The sequence below is a fragment of the Corvus cornix genome, chromosome 9 (assembly GCF_000738735.6).
Source record: "Corvus cornix cornix isolate S_Up_H32 chromosome 9, ASM73873v5, whole genome shotgun sequence".
Lineage (NCBI taxonomy): Eukaryota > Metazoa > Chordata > Aves > Passeriformes > Corvidae > Corvus > Corvus cornix.
Window position 1 is genome coordinate 11157044 of NC_046339.1, and position 23912 is coordinate 11180955.

Genomic DNA, 23912 nt, shown 5'->3' on the forward strand with positions numbered 1-23912 from the left:
GAGGGAGCCGTGGCCCCGCGCACCCCGCCTCGCACCCCGCCTCCCCCGGCCGGAGCCGCCAGCTGCGGGAGGGACGGAGCCGTGCCTTCCCCGGCACCGCGCCCGGCGGCTCCGACCCCGCTGCCCCGCAGTGACCGCCGCGGGCGGCGGGACCGCCCCGAGCGCGCACGGAGCGCGGCCGCGGGGAAAGGGGCGGGCGGGGCGGAGCGGAGCCCGGGGGCGCGGATCGGGGACGACGGCGAGAAGGCAGAAGAGGAGGAAGAAGAGGGGGAAGAAGAGGAGAACGCGGCGCGCCGGGCACAGCTGTACGCTCCGCTCGTCCTCAGGTGAGCCGCGCTGCGCGGGGCTGCGCGGGGGACGCCCGTGTTCCTGTAGGCGTGGGCGGGGGCAGGGACAAGGGACAAGGGAGCCTGTCCCGCCCCGCCCCGACCGTGAACTTCCCGCACGCGAAGGGAAAGTTTGAGTCGGAGGAGGCGGATTCCAGCTCCGGCGCGGGGTGCGCGGGCGGAGACGGGCGGCGGCAGCGCGCAGCCGGCAGCGGCCCCCGCTCCTCGGCTGGCACGGGGGGGAGATAGGAGAGAAAGAAGAGAAACCGCTCGGGAGAGCCCGAGGAGCAGCGCCCGGCGGCCACGGGCGAGGGAGGACGGGTGGGCACGGTGAGAGCGAGCGTGCGAGGCCGGGGATGCGGGAGCGGAGCGGGGGCGGCAGCGGACGCGGTGGTGCCGGTGTCGCCGCGGGACCGGGGACCCCCGCGGACCTCGGGGACCCTCGGCGATCCCTCGGTGTGCGGGGGCCGAGCCGAGCTGCGGGACCGCGGGTTTGTCTCCGCTTCTCCTGCAGCCGCGCTGGCCGTGCCCCCGGTCCCCGACATGCGGAGGGGTTTGCTTTAATTCGCTCCCCGGGCCATGGAGATCTGTGTATTCCTGGCTGGAGCGCTACAGGCACTGAGAAATGCAACTTTAATTTTCACCCGTATTGCAAATTCGTGAGCCTCTGATACCTGCTCTTTGCTGTCAAAGGGTCTCTGAAATGGAAGTGGGGAGAGGAAGGGATCAGGCTTCAGCCGTAGCAGGGAAATAAAGTGGAAGAGACATGTCCAAGAAAATAGACTGGAAGCGATTAGATGCTGGCAGCAAGATGGCCTTTGCTGTGCTTGTTGGGGGCAGCTGCCCCCTTACGTGAAACAGTTTGGGGGGGTATCTGGAGGGAAACTGGATGGTAGGAATTGTTTCCTGAAAAAGAAGGGGAAAAAGGAAACCATCAGGGCTTCACTGCTTTTCTGTGCCAATGTCGCTTTCCCCTGTTACAGTGGCAGTGCTTGTTCCTCGCTCTGGGCTGGTTTCTTGGAGTGTGCCTGTACAGTGCTTGGCACAACAGAACCCTGATCTTGGGGCCTTAGGATGTCACAGTAAACTGGATTATAAATGCCCTCTCACATGCACACACTCTCTTTTCCTCCTGACCTCTGTTTTGTGAATAGCTGGTTATAATGCTTGGATAAAATTCTGGTTGGCTTTACAGATCTTTTTTTTCTTATAAAATGATGGATTTTGTTCCATGCATTCAGTTTTTTGTCCTAGGAAAGGCTTTTCACTTCTGGATTTGGGAGATTGCAGCAAGCTCCTTATATTTTAAAAAACCCTATCTCCTTTGTAATTAGAAAGTATTATTTTCCTGACACTCCATTTTTAACCATGCCCCTCTCGGGCATGCAGAACTGTCACCCAACATACGCTTCCATACTTAGAAGGATTGTGAGCTGTTATTTATTAACTGTACTGTGGAGAGTCTATATCTCATAACTTAGAGGGTCATTTATAACAGGTTGTATTTGGCAGCTCTGGAAGATTTACTTGCTGTCTTGTATTCCTTGCAGGAAAGGTATCCCTTGTTTTCATGGAGAGCATCACTCCAACCCCACAGGCTCTCAGGTGGGCAGGCTTGATGCTGGAAAGGGTCCTGCTTTCTGTCTCCATTGCCTGCCTGTGGTGAGCAGGAGAGGCCAAGCAGAGAGGATTAAACTCAAATACCCAGATAGTCTTCTTCCCTGGAAGTAGGCATGGTGTTGTTGCTGGGATCACCTTGTCTGGAGGAGCAGTTAAGGATGTAGGATAGTGAGGGACATGGAGAGTAAGCCTGTGAGGACTTGGGGTGGTGGAAGGCTGCAGGGCACTGCAGTGACCGGGAAATGTTGAGCTGGGAAGGTGGTGCTGGAGCAAGGAAGCTGCTGCATGGAGCTGAAGGAAGGGCTGTGGGGTGAGAGGTTATGTTTCTCACTCAATGCCTCCATGCAGGGCTTGCATGGGGCAGGGCTGCATCCACACAGCCCTGGGATTGCTTTCCACGTCTCTGCTTCTAGCTTGAGTTCAAAGTGTCTGCATATGATATGATGCTTGCTGCTGTCTGTCCATGCCTCCCCAGAGTCCAGAAGGTCCTCTGATCCCTCCACAGTGTGGAAGGAAAGCTTGTGTCTGAACACTTCTGGGCTCTCCCCTTCCAGACTCTGTTGATTTGTGCAGGTATTCTGCATTTGAGCATGAATGCATGAGCACATGCAGTGGGGATGAGTACTGCCCTGTTCTGGGCTCCAGCAGCCTCATCCCCTGGGTCAGGTAGCACTATCCCAAAAACACCTGACACCCCAAAGCACGCATAGATAAGAGAGACTTCAGAGGGTAGGGAGAGTGGTGTGGCAGTAGGTTGGATGGTGCCTGGATACTAGGAGGTGTGGGAAATGCCTCCTTGCTGGCTTCAGAGCTGTAATTTTAAGCTCTGAAATAAGCATATAGGAAGAATGAGGCAGAGGGATTTTGTCCCAGCCTTATTCCTTTAAGACCTGCCTGAGCTCTAGGGAGGAAGCATTGTACTCCTTCAGAATAAGAGGCCAACATTTGTGGTTTTATTCCTTCTTCTCACTTACGTTTTGATTTCTCTGTTGATTATTTTGGCAGGCACATGATCCATATTTCTTTCCCCATCTGTCCTGGGTCCCATCTCTTGTCAAGTGTCCTCCCATTTCAGCAAGACTCTGACTTGCAAAAACTTGCCACAAAGCCCTTGTGGCTAGTGGTGTGGAAGAGAAGGTGCCCCAGCTTGGCTCTCAGGTTGCATTAGCCAGGTGGACAGTTAGGAAGATTATATCAGCATGTGAATGCATTCATATCTTTTTTTTTTTTTTTTTTTTTTTTTTTTTTTATCATCCAGTAACGGGGAGTGCTTTGGGAATAAAAATAGAAATAGGGAAAAGCCTATATAAGCTGAAATCTGTGAACAGCGCCACGTTATCTTGGAGCTGAAACACGTTCTACAGCAGAGCTCACAGTTCAGACATTGCCTGCTCTCCTCATTCCTCCCCTCGCTTTCTCTTGACACAGCTCATGGATTTCGCTGCCCCTGTGAGCAGAGCCTGTCTCCTCTGTGCTGCCAGGCTGATGCAGCCTGGCCAGTGGCATATCTGTACCCAGTGAGTGAGAGCTGGAGCTCCTCTGGTTGGGCGAAGTGGGACAGATACAAAGGCAGAAGGAAGGCAGAGCTGCCTGTCAGGTGTGCCATGCTTGAGCTGACCCTTCTCCACAGCCTGCGTGTGCTCGGGGGCTGTGTGCAGGTGGGGCTCTTGCATCCACGGTTTGTAGCTGCTTTGTTCTGCTCCACCGTCAGTGTGGCTGAGATTCACTGCTCAACTGGAACAAAGCAGCTTCTTTTGGGAGGTATTTTAGGATTTCTCCCCCCCACACCAGTGCTTTTGCCAGGCAGAGGGCTAATCTGACGTTTCTTAGCCACAGCGCTGGTCCGTGTGGGGCTTTTGCACGCAGCTGAGCCAGATGAGCTCAGAGAGTGCAGGAAGGGAACTGATTTGGGGAAATTACTTCAAATGGTGCCTACGCTTTAGGGAATTTCGATCTTGGCCAGAGTGTTTACTGTGTTCAGCCTCAGAGGTTCCAATAAGACACATGCACAGAACATGATATTCATAAACTCGGAGTCTTATTTTGCAGAAAATGCAGGAAAATGAGTGTATAAGTGTATGTATTTTGTTAGAGGGTTCTCTAAAATTAGTTGCTTGTTAAACAGTATTTTCACTACAAGTGAGGAATCATGTCTTTAGTCAGTCCTTTGTCAATTTAACAACTCTCAGTTTCATCAAATGGGAATATATCCCCAGGAATTCCTCTGACACAGGTTTCCCCTGAGTCTGGATGATTATCCAATTACAATTTAAAGAAAATTACAGCAGGGATAATTGGCTAAAGATAGAAGTATCTGAGAGCATTAGGGAAAGAGAAGGAGAGAGTGTGAGAGAGTGAGAGCTTCACTTTCTCATATGAATAAATGAGAATTATTTCAGTCCTTAACTTTTGCAGTGAGTGGATTCAAGGTCCCTGGTGTCTGGATCTCCCTCCTTCTTCTCTCCCTCCTCTTCTCTCCCTCCCTCTTCTCTGTCTTGTTATGTGTCGACTTGATATTTATATGAAAAAGTTACATTGATTCTTATGGAGTCTTTTTACATTTACATGTGTTAACAGAAAGAGACTGTTAACTTAAACGCTCTATTTGCAGCAGAGAGTATGAGATTTCCATGTATCCTGGGCTCATTCAGGGAAGTGGTAGGTGGCTCCTTCTCCTGGGAGCACTAGGAAGGTGCCAGAGAGCCATTAGTTTGGAAATCCCACGCAGAGTAGGGCCATCAAGGGCTACCAGCTCTTCCCATCTCTCTCTAGGTGCCCACAGAAGGAGACCCATTACCGTGCCTGGCAGGAGCACTGGATGCTCCAGCACTCCCGTCCCATGTCCATCATGGGAATTGAGACCCCTGAGCTGCCATGGCCAAGTCTCCAGTCGGTTCAGAAGCATTTGAGGCTGTCTTCAGGCCCACTCACTCTTTTTTTTCATTGCTAACAGCTTGTTTAGGCAAGGCTGGGCAAGCTCTGCTGTTTAACCCTTGCAGTGTTGGCTGTGGCCACGGGTCAGGGGCTCTCTGGGTGCAGGTGGAAACTCCATGGTGCAGGTCTGAGGCTGGAGTTGGACTCCCCATGCAGCTCCCTGGACAGCTTTGCTGTGCTGCAGCTGAAACATGATGCAACGTGAATCATGCACTTACACAAACACTTAGGAAACCTCTTCAGCTTTACTAAGCTGAGGTGTTATCAGAATTAGAAGAGGGTTTTGAAAAAAGAGTAAAGAAAAAAAGAGTAAGTTTTAATACCTCTCTGTTTATCTGGGAAAGCTGCTGGGTTTGCTTTTGTTTGTTTTCCTCACAGTTTTGTTTAATCCCTTGCGTGACTGAAATAAAAGTGGAGTATCTTGCCTCTCTTAGGCCTGATGCCCCTCATTTAGAGGGATGTGAGATTTTTCCAGTGTTCCAAGGATGATTCTTAGGTATTTGATCAATTTGTGTGTAAAAGCTTGCAAAACTGTGACTTAAATGTTTATCCTTAGTGCTGACAGGATGCTGTGGAGTTGTTTAACTGTATATTTGTAACAATTATGCTGCTTGGCGAGAAAGACGTGTTTTCCTCTCAGAGGGAATTTTTGTTGGTTTTTGGTTTTGGCCTTTTTCTGCCTGTGAGTTGTGGTTATGCTTGCCTTTCTTTATCATTTTACTTTTTGTCTTAAATGTAAATAAAGAGCTAATTACAGTTAATCTCGGTGCAAAGGAATGAAATTTTGAAGAGTGAAAAATAACTCCCATCTGTTGGATTTGCAGTAACGTTTTGGGGTTTGCCTTCTACTTGGAAAGATGCCAAAACTTATCTTGCTCAATTTAAGGTTTTCTTTGCACTATTTAAACTGGATTTTTAATAATTTATAAAAACAAACAGAAATGGAAATAGCTTTTCAAATTGTGTTTGGCCATGTTCTTTATGTGGTCGTTGCTAAAATGTGAACAGCTCTAGCTGAAACGAGTTTAAATCCCACCGCCAAATTCTATAGGAACAGGTTGAAGACCTTCTGGAAAAGCATCTATTTTTTGTAGTAGTATATTGCATTTCTCTGTTTCCTGCCTGCTGCGGCTCCATGTGCCCAACTAACCGGTCCCAAAACGACTTGTTCCAAGGGAACTGTTGCTTAAGTAGTTACTATATAAGACAGGCTCAGAACCCCAGTTTTTTTGTGGTGGATATGTGTTTCTTTTAGCCCCATCAGCTCCACTGACTGCTGAGCTCAGGGAATTAATCTATACTTTGCACTCATATGTTATCTTTCATCTCAGCATCTCTAAGCACTTTAGAGACTTCTAAGATGCACTGCTGTGGTGTGAGGTGGGGGGAGGCTGTTCTAAATGCGGCTGGGGAAACAGAGGCACAGATTTCAGAAGCCTCTACTAATGCACTCGGTTCAGGGGACAGCCGTTTAGAAGTTTTCTAATGCCTGATTATCAGGGAGGTACTACAGTTTTTCATGCACTGCATTTGATGATTGATGCCTACATATGGGTTTCATGTGCATTAGCCAGAAACTCATATTTCTACCCTAAACTAGAGAAACTAGAGATTTTTTTTAAATCTTCAACCTTAGAGACTTACAGGAGCCTAGTAAATGGCAGTGTAAGGAGTCCAAATTTCTAGTTATTTTTTTTCAGTGCAAGGAGTCCAAATTTCTAGTTATTTTTTCTCAGGTTAGTCCTGTTGCAAGAAGTAAAACCTCACCTCCCTCCCACCATAGTAACATCCAGGGCCCCACCTACATGAATTTATTAGCAGTCTGTTGAGTCAAAGCTCTGAGATATGTAAAAAAAGTACTTGTTTTGACAGTAAGACCCATGCAAATTCACTCTAATACAAATAATGGGATTTGTTCTGTTGAGAAATAGCCCCTCTTCCTTCAAGCACAGATACCTCCCAGTCCTTGTTTTTAAGAGGGATCTGGTTAGTGGGAGGAGGATACTGCTGCCCAGCTGGCAGGCTGTGGGGGTCTTGAGGGCACCCCTCCTCTCTGAATGAGCATGGATGGGCTGCTGGATCCCAAAATGTTTTGTTCTAGCAAATTGTGTTGGTTGCATTTGAGCTGATGTATTGGCGTGACTGAAGGGGAGAACTCAGACTCCACTGGAATAACATCCCTGTGGACTGGGATGGTATTTCCTCCATATCCATTCTCCTGAAAAAATTGCCACAGTTTCAGTGCATTTACCTTTCTCCTCCTTCCTTGTCCTCTCTCATGTTGCTCGGTGGAATTTAGGGAGGCTGTTTGACTCTGTCTCCTTGGGAGGCATCGCACATACAGACTCCCTGACCCCAGGCCATGGAGAGATAGAAACGCTTTTCTCCAGGCTGGTTGTGTCATCCTTTTCTCCCATTGCACAGGGGAGCTGTACCTTGCATTTCATAGTCAGGAGGGTAATGTTTCCCTCTTATAAACTTTTTTTCCCCTCTTATCTGACAGGTTCAATGACTCTGTAGTTGCTGACATGAAGTGTCAAAGAGCAGGAGGGAAACTCAACCAAACTGTGTTGGTTTGCACAGCCTGGTTTTTGGTGGCAGGGGGCCACAGAGGTGGCTTCTGTGGGAGGCTGCTAGAGGCTTCCACCATGTCCAGCAGAGCCAATCCCTGATGGACGTGCTGCTGGCCAAGGCTGGGCCAGTTGGAGGGGTTGGTGGTGCCTCTGTGATAACATGTTTGGGAGGAGGATCAAGACAAAGTGGGGCACATGCAGATTTAATTCCAGCCAGAGAAGAGAAGGAGGTGAGAACATGTGAGGGAAAACAACCTGGCGACACCAAGGTCAGTGGAGAAGGAGGGGCAGGAGGTGCTCCAGGCACTGGAGCTGAGGTTCCTCTGCAGGCCGTGGTGAGGACCATGGTGAAGCAGCTGTGCCCCTGCAGCCCGTGGGGATTCACGGGGGATGCAGAGATCCACCCACAGCCCCTGGGGATCCACGGGGGATGCAGAGATCCACCCGCAGGCCCTGGGGATCCACGGGGGATGCAGAGATCCACCCACAGCCCGTGGGGGAGGTGCCCACACCTGGAGGAGGCTGTGATCCAGTGGGAGACCCAGTGGGAGACCCAGTGGAGAGAGAGGGCCCCTGCTTCCAGGCTGGAACAGCCTGTCCCTGGGGGACTGCACCCCGTGGATAGAGAGACCCATGGCACAGCAGGTTTGGGAGGGCTGTGTGCCCGTAGGAGGGGCTCAGGCTGCAGCAGGTGCGGTGTGGCTGCTGCTCCTGAGAGTGGAGCCACATTGGAGAAGTTCATGGAGAACTGTCTCCTGTGGGAGAGACCCCACGGTGCAGCAGGGGAGGGACTCCTCTCCCAGAGCAGCAGGAGAAAATCTCGGTGATGAACTGACCAAACCCCCATGCCCTGTCTCCCTGCACTGTCAGTGGGAAGGAGGGAGAGGTTGGAGGAAGAAAGGTGTTTTTTAAGGGCTTGTTTTACTTCTCATTATCCTCCTCTGACTCTGTTAGCAATAAATTCACTATGTACTTCTAAGCTGAGCCTGTTTTGCCCTTGGAGTGTTTTTTCCCGGTCCTTATCTCAACTCATGAACCCTTCATTAATTTTTCTCTCCTCTGCCCAGCTGTAGCAGGGGAGGGTGAGCGAGTGGCTTTTATGGGTGCCTGACATTGGGCCAGTGTCAAACTACGACACCCAACTTTCCAAAGACACTCAGTGATTACTTCCTCTCAAAGCAAAGAGGTGAGCCAGCCCAGGGCTGGGGTCCGCACAGATTTGAGAATATGAAGGCATCCACTTCCTGGCACTGAAAGTGCTCAGAAGTGAAAATTTCAGAGGCTTCTCAGATTTTTGGCCCTTTGCAGCGGGGCTTTAGTGCATAGCAGTATTTCCTTGTGTCTCTGCTCCTTGTAGCCTTTGGAAATGTCAGCAGTGCATGTATTGCCTTTTGTTTGTCATTCAGCTGAAGAAATGAATTCATTGCCCTTGTGAGATCAATCATATTCTCCCCAAATAATTAATATTGATGACAATCACAGCATACTGCTGCCTTCAGCTCTGTCTCAGCATTCCCACTGTGTAGGTGCTGTGGGTCACAGAGCAGACTTTCTCAAAGGAGGCTCCTGGACTTCAAATTTCAGGGTGCTGTTCTTTGAAGATTGAATTTCAAGCTGCACTGAGGGGGCCACTGCAGGCAGAGCCTGAGAAGTTCCCTGTGATGGTGCAACAGAATATTTGCAGAGGGAAATGTTAGAGACATGCAAAAGCAATAGATGGGGGGAAGGATTGTCTCATTTCTGTTTCTCTTTTCCTCCTTTTTTGTGTGTGTACACAGCTTTTTCTAGCCCCCTTTGCAGAATGCAGCCATCCTGTGCTGACCAGAAAGGGACAGGTATGCAAAAGAAAGCTGCTCTGATAGTCACCAGGAGGACCGAGTGGGTGGGTTGGGAATGTGGAGGGCTGGAAGAATATCAGGAGAACTGTTTTTAAGTGGGGTGCTGTCCTGGGGGAGGCTGGTAGCTCCTGGCCTTTCTATTTTTATATTGCTTTAAATCGATTGATGTGTAAACCACACTTGGAGCAGCCTGTCTGAGCTGCCTGACAGGGATTGAGGCATCTTGATGTCTTACTCTTGTTTGCTTTTACTTATAAGGTTAAATGGGATTAAATTAACATGATTAATATAAGTACCAGGTGTGGAAATGCTGTGTGGCCCAAACTTGAAAAACTCCTCTGATTTGATTTTACCCTTGAATATGTTGCTCATCCCAGGATACCCAGAGTCACTTGAGGAGATCATTCTCTTATGCATCAGGAAGAGCTGGGGCTTCCTCGCTGGCAGCAGCATGGGTAAACCTGATAGTGGTGCTGGAGACACTGCAGCTGCCTGAGGAATTTGTGGCACCAGAGGAAAGCAGATTGTTGGGAGGGGAAGACAGTGATGATGTGCTCTGGAGCGTGGTGGTGCTTGGAGGATTTATGCCTGTTGTGTCCCTCTCTGGAGGAACAGGAAGGGAAAGATGTTGTCTGAATATATAGCAGCTATCCTGGGAATCTGGTCCTCAAGCCCGTAGTGATGTAAGGGGGGGGAGATGAAGTGAAGGAGCAGGTATGTAGCTGGCAGCAAGGGCTTGAACTTAAGGAAAAAAGCTTTTGGAGTGTTTTTTACTCTGAGAGCCTGTTCCAGGTGGTGCTGAGCAGGCCTGGGTGCAGCCCCTGGTGTGACAGGGAGGATGCGGAGTGGGACTGCAGGGCACTGGCTGGACTGGGCTGGGCTTGCAAGGAGACATCTCTCCTGGGAAAGCTGTTCTGGGGTTTGAGAGTCCTGGACCTGTCCTGAAAAAGGCATTAAGCCCATCTGAAAACCTGCTTGAAGCTGCATTGTATTCTCTGGGTTTAGAGACTTGTGCTGAGCGAGCTTGGGGCTGCTGCTGTGCAGTCTGTTGCACAGTGTGGATGTGCTGCTATGTCCACTGGGGCAGTGGAACAACCTCCTAGGGAGGGTAGTGGAGCTGCTTACACTGTAAAACCATTAAAAAGGTCGGTAGGCAGAATGAGTATTTAAATGCTCGTTGTCAGATGTCTCCAAGTGCTCCATGACTGTTAATTGGAGCTTTTCCAGTGAGGGAGGGATCTCCCTTTGGATTCCTTAAGTCTTCTCTGGTCTTTGAGCCACGCTGATTGCAGATTTCTTTTTTTCTGTGTAAAGATTAGTTTGTCAGTTTATTTTGTGGTAGCACAATATGTGCATGTTTCTCAGAACTCTCCTTTCACTATTAACAGAGCTGTCCAAAATAGAAGCATTGTGTCTGGCTTCATGGAAGATCTCAGCTCTCTTTGAAGCACTGTTGGGAACTTTTCATTCCCTGGCTATTCACACTCAAAAAATAGACTATCTTAGCTGGATACCTTTTGCTTGAGCACAGAAGTGCTCTTGTAGCTTAGTGTTTGAACTGCTCAGTGGCCAGCATGGATCCATTTGTAATCCATGCTGTTTGATTTTATAGCTGTGGCTCTACCTGCCCCTCTCCAGCCCACTCCACAGATCTCTAGGCAGTAGTCCCAGCTGCTTATTTGACTTGTCCAGGTGTGCATATTTTTTAGAGGTGACAGGGAGCTCATTTATTTTCTGTGTATGAAATGCAGTGTGCTCTGCCTGTTAAATTGGTGGCAGAGTATAATCAGTGACACCCTGGATTCCAGCAGAGCAGTGTGCAAGATCTGTAGCATTTCTGCTTTTCCGAGTCCTTAGAGGACCCCAGGAGAACTGCAAAGGGAAGCAGGGGATGCCAAATCTCTTCAGGTACATTTTCAAGCCCCCCCTCCACTTCTCTCTGCATGCCTAGATTGCACTTTTTTTCTTTTGAGAGGGAGAAAAAAGGCTTCTTCCTCTGAATTCTCATTGTTAGCATTAAATCTGTTGAGCCGAAAGGGTGCCAGGAAATGGTATCTAAATGCCAATAGCAACTCACAAATTCCCTGCCTGGAAATCTCACCTCCATGTCCCAAACATTGGCACTGGCAGAGGCAAATCTTGCACTACCAAGGAAGCTCCCAGGAATGACTCACTGTGAATGAAAGTCTCCACACTTCTCCCCGAGCCTCTGAGCTTGAGGGGAGGCTGCTGCCAGCTCTGCCCTCAGGAGCTCTTGGTGCTCTTGGAAGGGCAGTCTTGCTTCTGCAATTTGTGCTGCTCCGTTGAAGGAGAAATAGCTTGGGATCACCTCCCATGGTGACTCTGGAGCATCACACTGCTGAGCTTGTTCATCTCCATGTTGGGGATTTCATAAAAAGTAATTATTAAAAAGCCATCAGGCTGCAGCCCTTGGCCTGGATGTGCAGGTAGGAAGCCAGGGAGGGGCTGTGGTGGGTAACAAGCAAATGGAGCCACCTTGGATGCCTGGTGTCATGTCCTTAGCTGGCAGTGAGCTGGTTGAGCTGCTGATTAAGGAGACTATTTCCAGATTTCCTTGTTGTGTGTTTGGTTTTGGTTTGTTTTTTTCTTCCTTCAGGGTACTCAGTAGCCCTGGGTGTAAAGCTGTGTGTGAGCACTGTAACTGCCCAGTGCTGGGAGCCAGTGCTTCCAGGTTCTGTGTGCCAATGGCCGAGTCTGGCCAAGCAAGCCAGAAAATCCTTTGTACTAGTGACAGGAGACACCTCTCACCAGGGCAACTTTCCATCTGATTCCCACTAGTTTAATTTTTTTTTTCCCCTCTGCAAAAGCAGGTGTGTAATATCTGCTGTGATTCTAGCTGGTGAAAAGCTTTCAGGCTGCTCAAATTTCAGCATTTCCTTTGGTTCTGATGACATAAATTACTTTTGTAATAGAAACATTTCAGAACAGATTTCTTTCAGCCCTCTCTGCTGTCAGGCGTGCAGTGGCCTGGTGACCTGGCAGCTACCCTGGCACAGGTGGGACTCCAGCATTGATTTTGCAGGTCCCTGCCTTGGATGTGTCACCAGCAGATGCAGTGACTGGGTCACACCTATGGCTCTTGTGATATCCCTGATTGCAGGGCAGCTTCAGCCCTGCTTATTCCTGCTGAAATGTGCCTGGGAGCTGCTGCCAAGACAAATTGGGCTCCCTGCCCTCAGGAGAGATGCGAATGTTTTTTCTGAGGACAGCACTGGGGGCCCTCTGGTCAATGTGCCTGTGTTTGAAGTGATGAGTGTGGCGTAGCATGCATGAGAGCAGGGAGAGTGCTGCGTGCTGCTTACGGTGCTCATCGTCAGACTGCTGCTGGATTCCTCCCTGCTCCGTTCCTGGGAGCCATCTGCAGATGAAAATTGTAACGAATGTGGTTATTCCTCCTGGGGAGTAAAGGCTGGACTTCCAAAACCCATGGCCTGTCTTTCTGCCCAGGTCTCCAGAGATTTCGGTGTCACATTTGGTTCCTCTGGAGGGCTGTCCCTGGGACTGACCGGTTCTCTGCAGGAGAGGCTCCCCTTTGGGCAGGACAGAGTGGGACAGTGCCAGGCAGTGCCCACGTGGCCTCTGGGGGAGAAGTAGGGTAAGAGAGACACTGTGCAAACCCTGGATAAGTGGCACCAAGATGGTTTATGCTACAGTAATTCCTCCTTTTGTCTGACTTACTCCTGCACATGCTGAAAAGCAAAAGTGTTTCCTGGAGGGCTGAAGGGCCTTTTCCCATTTTCCATTAGTGTTTTTGCTGTTACTTTTCTGCAGCTGCTTTTTCAGGCTGCCCTTTTCTGCCTTTTGGATTCTTTGAATTTACTTGAACTTTACATCTGGTTTTTTCCCCATAAGAAAACCCAGCAAACTCATCGAGCAGCCTTCTCTAAAGCTGCTGTGTGATGATGCAGGGACCCAGGGCTCGTGGGCACGCTGTGACTGGGAGCAGCTCTGCAGCCCATCAATCAACCTTCATCTCCGAGTCCGTGTGGCATAGAACCAAAGCATTTCCTAAGCTAGCCCACTCTGGATTTTGCTAGCCTTCCTGTGTCTGCATCCTATTTTTTGGGGCTCTCAAATTCTTTTGAGTTGGGACAGAATTACAGAAGGAAAATAGCGTGTAAAACCTGCTTTGGCTGAAGTTATTTATTTCCTCTTTCAGAAACTGCTTTATTTTAAATGCCCTTTCAGTCAGAGCACTTAGTGGCAAGGTTCTGAAGAGCGCTTTTGTTCTGCAGGCCATAGTGTGAGTTCTCAGTGAAAAGCAAAAAACCTATCAGCTCTCCCTAGAGGCCTATGGTTAGGAGGGACAAAGGCGTTTTTCTTGGAAAATGCAGCATTGTTCTGAGGAATTGGTACAGTGTCTTTGAGAATAGGTGTGCAGTACTTAGACTGAGTGCAGTTCTCTTCGTTAAGTACTTGACGTCTGTCTTTTGTTTTATAATTGTTTGGAAAGTGCGTGGGCTTTGTGGGGTCCATGCTGCTAGAGGCAGGAGGAATGATGCCTTGCTGAGGTCTGTTTGGCAAGGATGTTTTATTAAGGGCTGTTTTATATGAAAATATTAATGTTGTTTCTGACATAAAAACCACTTTTGACCAGTATCAAATGAAAAAACCAAACCTTTCCACCCGCTTAGCTTTTAAGAGCAGGAGACACTTCCATGATTGTGTTTTTCCCCATCCCACTTTTCTTTGCTCCTCGGTAGACAGAAGGTTAAAGTTTGAAGAAAAAAGTGCTCAGGAAGGAAAAGGGAACAATTTCTGATTTGAAAGAAAGTGAACATTTCAAGTTGAGTTATTTAAAAAAAAATTCGAGCAAGGGCTGTGATGGATCATTTTCCCTAACCACTCTATGAATTATTATCAAAATGTTAATTTATGGAGACATTAAGAACACCTCAGAGTATATTGGTCTCGTGAGAAGTTCCTGGAGTGCTGAGGATGTATCAGAGCTCTCCAGCTGCCTTCTGGCTGCTCTGATTGCCTGGTTTCTAGCTGCAGTGTGATTTCTGAGCTGGTAAGCTCTCCTGCTCACTGATTTTATTCCTGGCTCCCTTTAGCATTTCCTTTTACTTTTATTTGCGCTGGGTGGATGCAGTTGGGTGAAGCCCTCTGCTGCAGCCTGGGTTTGCACTCCCTGGCCTCTGGCTCATTTGGTTGCAGCCACAGACGCTGGCATTTTGTTGCAGTGCTACGGAATTGCACAAGAAGTTCATCAGACAGCACTGGAATTGCATTACAGCAGGAAAAATGGCAACATGCTCTGTCCTGTTACGAAACACAGAAGCAGGTTGCTGGGAAAGGCTGAGAAAACTCTTCCAGTTCCTGGCAAGACCAGAGTGGGTTGTAGTCCGGTGATGTCAGGTTCTTAAGGGCATTACAAAACCCACCCCTCTCTGCAACAGAATGCAATGCTCTTCTCCTGTGTCACCACAGGACTGCTGTGGGAAGACCTTTTTATTAGGGGGATATCACAGCTTTGGGGCTATTTGGTTTTGGGTTTTTTTTTGAGTAATCATGTGTCACAGGAATGGAGCTGGACTGGCAAATGCTGGCATGGTCAGGGCATCCAGGAGGTTGTGATGCCTCCCCTTGACCAGCCCTTGACTCTGTGCGTGTCCCTTCCATGGCCCCTTGCATTTTGTATAGAGTGAGAGCAGCCAGGGCTGTGGTCAACTGTGTCCCTTTTCTGTAATGGAGAAATTGCTGTAATCTGACAGGCTCAGTGTCCATCTGTCTCCACTGCTAAGATCTCTGGAACGCCTGGAATGAACCAGAAGTAAATCACTCTGTGTGTAAGGCTTCTGATTTTATAGCTGGGTAGAGCAAGAAAAAAAGGATTTTCCTACTAGCAGACAGAGCATGGAAATCTTGGATACCTTGCTCACGGGAACAGAAACCTGGTGGCTCTGGGAGACAGTTGAAAGGAGCATGTTCCTGTGAGCATAGCTAATGGATGTAAATATTAGCTCACTGCAGAGTTCATGTATCACCGAGTGAAATGTAGTAGTTTATTTTGGCCTCAGGCCACACAAATGGCCTTGCTCAATACAAGGGAAGCTCATCCAAAGTCAGTAGTTGTTCCTGCTTGCTTCAGGGCTGAATTCAGTCTTATCTGAGTGAAATGCAGGAGAGACTCACTGGAAAATAAGGGTGAGTTAGGACACGCTGTGCATTTTAGCTAATGACAAATGGAGAGGGAGCCATGAGGGATCTTTATTATGGGAATGATTCCCCACCACTGTTTACACACCCTCTCTTCAAGCATCTCAATTACCAAAAGTTCCTAAATTCCTACCAGAGGTGCAGCATGTTGGATCTCTCTGTCCAATCTGATGGTGTAAAGATGTTTTATCTTTCTTCAGCATTTCCAAGGAGTAGGAGTACTTAATGTTGTTTCTTCCCTATGGAGTCTTAAGTAACATTGGGAGCTGGTTGTAGGTGGCAATAGAGAGGGGTTTGATAAGCAGCTGGCATTTTAATTTGGAGGATGGTGGTAAGGGATGATCAACCCTCTCAGCTGGACCCCAGGGGAAAAAAATATCACTTTCTTTCCTGCTTCTTGACCATTTTTGAAAGCCTGATGGCTTCAGAGGCAGTGTGCAGCCCTTCCCATGGGCTGTGCAGGGAAGAACAGGCATGCTTCAGATTTCCTTTGTCTCTTTGAGATGAGCCCAGCAGAGGGAAGGCATCGCACAAAGGCTTTTCAGATGTAAGCACTGAAAAGGAGGGATTCAATATCCGCTGCTGGGTTTTGAGTAGTGTAGTTCACGTGTCGCATTCTTGTTAATCTCTGCAATCTGTACAATCTTAGGTGTTCTCTGCTTATGCTCAAAGCCCTTCTGTGTACTGCATGTATTCTGGACAGGTTTTTGAGGGACATGTTTAAGGGAGCTCTGTGGCTTCTCCCCCCACACTTTTAACACACCCTGATGGAGCAGGTTTCTCTGTCATCTCATGAGCACATTCCTGACAGTATCACCATGCTCTCTCCTGCATCTGCCTGGCAGAGCTGAGATGCTTTGATGAAGTTCAGCCTTTTAACCATCTCTTCTCCCTTTGTGATCTGACAGCACCCAGGAATATCAAATGTGACCTTAACCCCTTTAATGAGAGCATCCAGTAGATGTCAGTTTTCATGACTACCAGCTTATAAATTGCTGAAAGACCTAGAAACAGAGGGAAATTTAATTCCAGTGAGTGAGCAGCTCTGAGAGCTGAATGCCAAATACTGGAGCGGGCAGCCAGTGAAACTCTGGCAGTGTACATTTATCTCAAATTACAGGAAATTGTGTTCTGTAGTGGGAATGGAAGAGTTTGGGATTGTTTTTTGCTATCTCTGCTGCTTAGAAAGTGTAAGCTTTTGTTTAGATTATTTCTGAAAAGCGTACAAACCTGGCTCTTGTTTACTCCTGCAAGTTCCAAGGAGGGTTTGACTGGGAAGAGCTGGTGAGGCCTTGTCTTGCCTCCACTGCCTGCAGGAACAGGCTGAAGCAGTCTCTGGCAGCCAGCCCCTTTGCAGGTCACTGGCAGCAGACCCTGCCAATTTGCACTGTGCTGGTGTGGCCGTCCTGTCAAATTGTCGAACATGTGCTCAGTGTAGATGTGCCACAGCCACCGCGAGTGCTCTCTACACTTGTTCTTAGAGATGAGCAGAAGGAGGTCTTGGCAAAGGACCTTCTTTAGGGAGTCAAAGCTTGGGATTTCTAGCCTACAAGTGTCCATTTAACTCCTTGTGCTCCTGGATGTAGACTATTCGGGTGACTTAAGTCAGTGAGCTGGGCTGTCCTCTTCAGAGCCATCACCTCCCCAGCTTGGCAAGCTGCCTGCAGGCTGCCACGTGGGTGCTGTTGTTAAGGAATCTTAATGAAATAAAACAGGGACATGCCAGAATTAAAGGATCACTGGGTGGGTGGAGGGATAAGCACATATATTCAGAGTTAAAAACATGGCCTGCAGTGGTAAAAGTGTCAAATAACCAGGTCTGTGTGCTTTGTCTCCCAGGATGAAGATGGTCAGTGTCCTGCTGGTTTCACTCTGGCTGTCCATGGTCACCCTCGGCAGAGGCTCAGGTAAGGACATGGCATGTGATGGACCTGCCCACTTACTGTGCAGAGAGGAAAGCTATCTGCAGTGAGCTTTAAGCATTTGCAGTATTTCTGGATTAAATGGTTGTGTGTAAAATACTTTAGCAAAATGCACGAACACAATGTTAGTTCTGGTTGGGTGTTGTGCAGTGCTCTGTGTAGAGACGACCAGTGTGGTGTGAACAGGTGCCTTAGCAAATAGCAGCATCACCTCGACCTAAAAGTGCTTTGCAAACTCATTCTGTGCCCTTGGTCAGTATCGTTATTGCCTTCTGTGAGGGACGAAACCAGGGCTCGGCCCATGGAGCTGCCTTGTCACTGAGTTGCTGGAAGAGCCCGGGCTTGAACCTGAACTCTGTTATTCCTGGTTGGATCTGAAGGGGACTGAGATTCAGCTCTCCAATTCTGACTCATGTCTCAGCAATGCAAGGGGAGAGGGGAACTTCTAGAGTAAGAGGAGCTCTGATACCCGTCTCACTGACTCACTTTCCTGACAGGAAATATGTTGTCATGCTCGAAGCTCCTCTGGCACTCGTTCAGCCCGGCTCTTGTGAAGAGGCAGATTGTGCATGTCTCGTCTCCGGACTTCCTATTTGGGGGTGGAAGGAGACAGCATGATTTGCAGGAGGCGAGTGGAAGGGGGGAGGGAAGAAAGAACAGGAGCTGGTTTTATGGGGGAAATGTTCAGAAATAAGGGCTGTGCAGGGGTTTGACAAGTCCCCCCATGAACCCTTGTCCCTCTGCAGTGCTGGCAAACAAGCAGTTACAATATACCCCGAGCAGATGAACAGCTCTTGTGTCGTTCTCTCTTGGACCACACTGAATTATTGTGGCCGGATTCACAACGTGCACTCTGGCAAGGTTCATTTCAGTGCAGTGGCTGAAGCCTGGGAGGTTCTTCTGCTTGGGCTGCCCAAGGGCTGCAGGCACTCACAGTAGGCCGTGATCTTCAGCAGGGGATGTCCCATCCTGGCTAACAGGGGCTGGGTAGAAGTGGTGAGCAAAGGGGAAACAGCAAAGGAAAAAGAATACACAGCCTAGGTCTCCTTCACTAAGCCCTAGGTAGTAGGAGTGCCTGGGGAAGGCATGGATCTCTGCTGCTCGCTGGGAAAATCCCTGCTTTGCTTGTGCTTCTGGACGAGCTGTTCTGCTCTCCACCAACGCAACATCCTCCTCCTGCTGAGGCAGCATTACAACACCCCACGTGCAGTCATCTTGGGCTTTTGCAGAAATGAGAGGTAGGTGCAATTGAATCAGGATTGCCCAGGAAATGTTACAGCAGCTCTAAAAGCTGACGCAGTCGGCTGGGAGGATGCTGATTTCACTCAGCTGAAATGAGCACCCTGGCATTTGGGTCACACAGGCTCATGCCAATTGATCTGGCAGAACCAGAACCCTCCATGCATTTCTGCAGGGTGTTTGGTACTTTTTAAATATTTCTCCTTTAGCAGAGATTTGCTGTACAGGGTGGTCAGAACCCTTGTAAAGTGCTGCAAGGATGTAAGTCAGGGGGTGATACATGAGTCTCGTGATCAGTTAAAATACACTTCTCCTGCAAATCCACTGCAGGTCTGTGAGTGTCAGACACACTCTTCAGTTCAAAGCTTCCTTTTTGGGCCATGGACTTCATAAACTGGTTTTGGCTGTCAGAATGTCCTTTGTTATTCATGATGGGCTTGGATGGCTGTACTTGGATGGAGGGGCAGCCGTCTGTGCAGCCCTCTGTTTCACTGCGGGGGTTTCCTGGGACTGGCACCAAAAGGAGACTGGAGCTGGTTTCACCCTTGCAAAGTCATAAATACAGAGCAGTTTGGGAGACTGGCCCTGTTCTGGGAATGTTACAGCGTTTGCACTTGCTTTTCCTTCTCGAAGCAGGGAGTGTACGTAGGAGGATCAGAGCTGAGCTTATCTGGAGTGAATGCAGAAGGGCTGTGCACAGTCTACAGCTGCCCTGGTGGTCCCCTAACACCAAGCACGGCCATGGAGATGGGTAGCTCTCACTGGGGAACCTGGCTCCTGGGATATTTAACATGTGTAACATGGTAGGGATTTGTCATTTCAGCTGAGTCCTTTTCGTGCTTTGACTATTAAGTCATGTATTGCTGTATTGTTGGGACCAGCTCTCTCTCCAGCCAAGTTCTGTTGTGGTTTGCTGCCACTTTTCCTGCGTCTGCCATCCTTCCCAGTGGAGCAGTCTGGTCAGCAGCACTGACCAGGGACTGCCTAAGCCAGGGGTACCGACTCTGCTGAGTCCCAAGCTCTGTGAGGAGTCCCAAGAGGAAGTGAGGAACCAACACTTGCTAAATTTTGGCTCTAAAATGCCAGCACTGCTCTGGCTGCACGTGGTCTTTCCATCCAGTTCAGTCACTATGGCTGTCAGTATCTCTGGCAGTGTGTCAGAAAGCTTTAGCATTGTGCTTCACCCTGCTTCCTGCTGGAGAGACAAACTCATAAACTTTATTTCCCCTCCAGATTTTGCCTACCACACTGTGGCTCTAAACATCTGTTCTCTGGGCTCTGCTGTTTCTGCTGCGTATGGAGACGGGTGCTGAAACAAAATCAGTTGCTGAAAGGGAGGTGCAAGCTGTACGAGGGAAGAAATGTGATCTGAGTAGTGTAGAGTAAAAGATGTAGAGCCTGAGACTGAATTGGTGCCTGAGTCTTCTATTCGCTCATGCTGAACGCGTGGGCAAATCATTCCTAGTCTTGAGAATATACATGATCTGCAGTGTATGGGCTTGAATTCCTTACTCGTGACCTTCGGGTCGCTGTTTGCAGTGGTATTCAAGGTCTTCTGCTCTCCTTGCCTAGCTAAGCCATCCTTAAGATGGAACTCATGTTGTAGGATGCTTAATGAACCCAGATGTTCTGATAGCCAGAGAAGGATAACAAAAACTGCTGGACCCAGGTCTGGTCTTACAATGGTTTCTTTGGCACTGCTGAAGTCATATGAATATACACTGGCTTAAAAGAGATAAAAAACCAGTCGGACAAAGAACATAACAGCCAGTTGGAATACAGAATAATGTTATCTTCTTACTTCTGAACAAAGCCGGCCAGTGTTAGACACGGACTTATTTATAAGATGTAGCTGTAATTGTGCTTCTTGTTCCATTTTTTTCTCTCTGCTAACCAGGCTGCTCTCTCACCCTCCAAGAATTCTCAGCTTTTCTAGGGTGAGGGCTGGGGAGATGACCGTGGTTGGGAATATTGTCTTAGCAAATTGCAAAAGCAGAAGAATATTGGTGCCAGGAGAGGAGGAGCAGCCTCATGCTGATTATCCAACAGACCCACATAGTGTGAGCAGGTACCTGCTGTGCATAAATAGCCCTTTGGTGGGGGGAATCGTCATGTTTGCATAGGAAATGCCTCTGTAGCTCCCTTGGGGGCTATCAGACAGACTGTGTGGTAGGATGAGCCCGGGACTGGGCCAGAATGATACTCCAGCATGGCAGGTAGTGGCTGGAAGGCAGCCAGGAGCTTCTGTCCTGGGAGCTTTATTTCAGGTTTTGCTGTTACTTGCTGGATTGTGAACATGTCTATTTACACTCCCCCATATCAGAGGCTTTCAGCTACTTTGGTTTTGTTTGCTCTGGAGTTGGCTCCAAAGTGCTAGATGTCACCAATGCTTCTGGATTCAGGTGGTGGCTGGAGCAGTGGAGTTCTGACTGCAGTGAGAAAGAAACAGAGGTCTGGCTCCAGAGGTCAGAGCCACTGCCTGCACTGTCTCTCCCGAGAGTTGAACTGCACTGTGTGTCTCTCATGCTTAGCAGAGAGGCAGAACAGTTACTTTTGGCCAGGGGAAATTTGCAGATTAATAAATTACTGTCTGTAAAACACTTTGAAGATGGAGAGCCCTGTGCAGCTCCTCAGGATTATAACTATATGGCTCTTACTCTACTGATGGGGTTCCAGTGGCTTTATTTTCATTACGATTTGTGACAGCCCCAGAAGCTGAGAAGCTTATTTTAGTGTGTAAAGTCAAAAGAAAAATAGATTAAACTGTATTATTGTTTTCTAAAGAGACTAAATCCCTCCCCCACCATCATCTCCTGGGATTTCCTGACTTCCTCCTACTCTTCCAATCTCAGCTTCTTGCTGTCCTAATTTAGGACATGATTTTATAACCATCCATACCTATCTGTGAGCTACTGTGGCTGTAGAAGTTTATGGTGCTTGGGGTCACGAAGTCATTTGACACTGAGGGTGTTAAAAGGTGCGCAGCCCTGGAGTGGATGGAGATAAAACCCGTGGTGCAGAGCTGACCTGGGTGCAGACGTGTCTCTGCAGCCGCCGGCCTCCCTCCACACCAGCCAGAGCTGTGCCCGCTGAGGAGATAAAACCTCTTGTCTGCTTCTTGTCAGCTGAGGAAATGGGTTGTGAGGGGTGAGCTCTGTGCCGGCGTCATCGTGGTGTGACCTATCTGCATTGAAGTGTGTGCAGGAAAGCAGCCCTTTTTGGGTGTGTTGCTGCTATGGTATTGAACAGTCACTTTGCTCCTCTGTGTGTGTCACATAGGGCATCAGGGAGCTGTCGTGTCCCCTTCCAGAGCCACAGTCGTGCTCTCACTGTGAGACGTTCTGTGGCACCCAGGTGACTCTGCCGGACTCTTGGACCCTTACAGTGCATTTTACCGCCTGCGGAGTTTTTTCAGTTGCCGTCCTCGGGCAACTGCTGCAGCATCTTTGTAATGCAGACATCCCTGTGGGATGGACAGGGAAGAATTGCTGACTGTATTTTAAAGCAGGCAACAGAGCACCTGGCTAAGTGCAGTAGCTGGGCTGCAGGTATTAGCTAAGCAAGCCTGTTGGCAGAGCCAGGAGTTCAGCCTGGACCTTGTCAAGTCCCAGCATGATGTCCCAGACACACAGAAGAGCCCCTGCCAGCTTGAGCACAGCTCAGCATGATGCTAATCAGGTAAGCCCCCTTTTCATGCTGCCTCTCCTACAGATGACTTTTGCAATGGGGTGTTCAATTTCCTGTATCTCTCCTCTTCCTATGCTGCTCTGCTTTGCTTCACGCAACAATTTTCTCAATGAAGCGGGATGGAAAGTAGCTGTTTGCTCTTCTTATCCTTCAGGGAAGCAGTTCATGCCCCTACCTTTATCGTTTGGATCTCAAATTTAAAGAAAGCCTCCAGGAAAATATGTCAAGCTTGCTAGAGAAATCTGAATATAATTTTTTTTTTTTTTTTTGGCCCAGTTGCTGGAGGTAACCAAAATACTCCGTGCCACATGCAGTAAACAGCTTTATGCACAGATAGAGAGTGAAGTCACAAAGCTCACTGTGGAGGAGTTCTGAGAGACACAAATAACAACTACCCCATGTTACAGGCTGTGCTTGATGAGATAAGGAGATTCAGAGTCAGAAGCTCTGGGCTCCATTATGAAATCATGGTTTTTTGGATGTCTTGCTTTGGCTGCTTCCCCCAAAGTCAACAGTTTATGCAGTCAGCTTGCTTGTTTTTCATGACTTTGGCAGAGACAGGTTGTCACACCTGTTTAAATTAGACATTCGGGGCCTAAAGTTAATCAACCACAATGCACAAGTGCTTTTTGAAACTGAGCCATTTTGCAACAGGAAGTCATTTTCCTTCTCCTTTTCTCAGCTGTCCTATCTATTTAAATGATAAAAGCACTTGGGAAGAGAGAGAGACTCCATCCTAGTGTGCAGCATCCAGATGAGCTGCTTCTGGGGGGGCATCACAGCTCAGTGGCAACACAGGATGAATATGATGAGACTTGGGAGAAGTGTAAAACCATGTCACCAGTGTCATCCCAGCAGAACTGCATGGATGAGGCTGGGCTGTGTAGGAAGTTTGTGCCAGGACCACTTCCACCTCCTTGCTCTGCTGGAGAGGCTGTGGGAGGAAGGCAGTGAGGTTATGAGAGGCCTCTTTGGATGCGTTTCCACTGGAAGTCAGATTATAATTTTCTGCAGAGTTGGCACAGCTTCTAGGCTGAGCCTCCAAGGCAGCACTGAGCTACAACCAGTTTTGAGGAGTTCTGTGACCACCGTCACTGCTGCAGAAGTAGTGAGAGCAAATGGTGAGAGCCAGCTGATCTTGGCTGGGTCTAACCCAACTCCTGCATCATTCCCACCCATCTCGGTGTGTTTGGGTCTGTGTCTCTTCTCCCAGTTAAGGGCAGAGCTTCTCATTTGTTTTGTTCCATGCTTCTCTCCCTTTGCCATGCTGTATGGTCAGATGGGATACTACTGAGCAGAGAACACAGCCAGGGAGCAGGGGGTGGTCTCCTGCAGGGTGGAAAAGGAAGGATGCAGACTCAGTGGGGAGAGTGGGTGCTCCTGGCACCAGTATAAATGGGAGACGCACCCACGCGTGGTGCTGGGCACAGCTGGTGCCTCCTGTGCTCACAGCACAGCTCTTGCATTTGGCCCGGCTTCCTCTGCTTCCATCTAAACTGACTGAGCGTGAAAGATGGTGGTGAGGAAAATTTTTTTAAGGTAGTAATGATTAATTCTTGCTTAATTGCTTTGCATGATCAGCTTTTTCTG

The 23912-nt window shown here is 48.7% G+C and overlaps 1 protein-coding gene across 4 annotated transcripts in view; it reads left to right on the forward strand.

The window, feature by feature from the left end:
* The first annotated feature begins 207 nt into the window (after window positions 1–207).
* Window positions 208–23912, forward strand: part of LOC104687925 (interleukin 1 receptor accessory protein) — a 50258-nt gene continuing 26553 nt past the window's right edge. For 3 of the 4 annotated variants that reach the window (XM_039556913.1, XM_039556916.1, XM_039556917.1), the window contains exons 1-2: window positions 208–326; window positions 17314–17381. In XM_039556913.1, coding sequence (XP_039412847.1) covers window positions 17315–17381 — 67 coding nt within the window. In that variant the 5' untranslated portion in view covers window positions 208–326; window position 17314. Of the gene's footprint in view, window positions 327–459; window positions 657–17313; window positions 17382–23912 lie in introns of those variants that run through there. The other variant, XM_039556915.1, reaches the window with a different exon arrangement.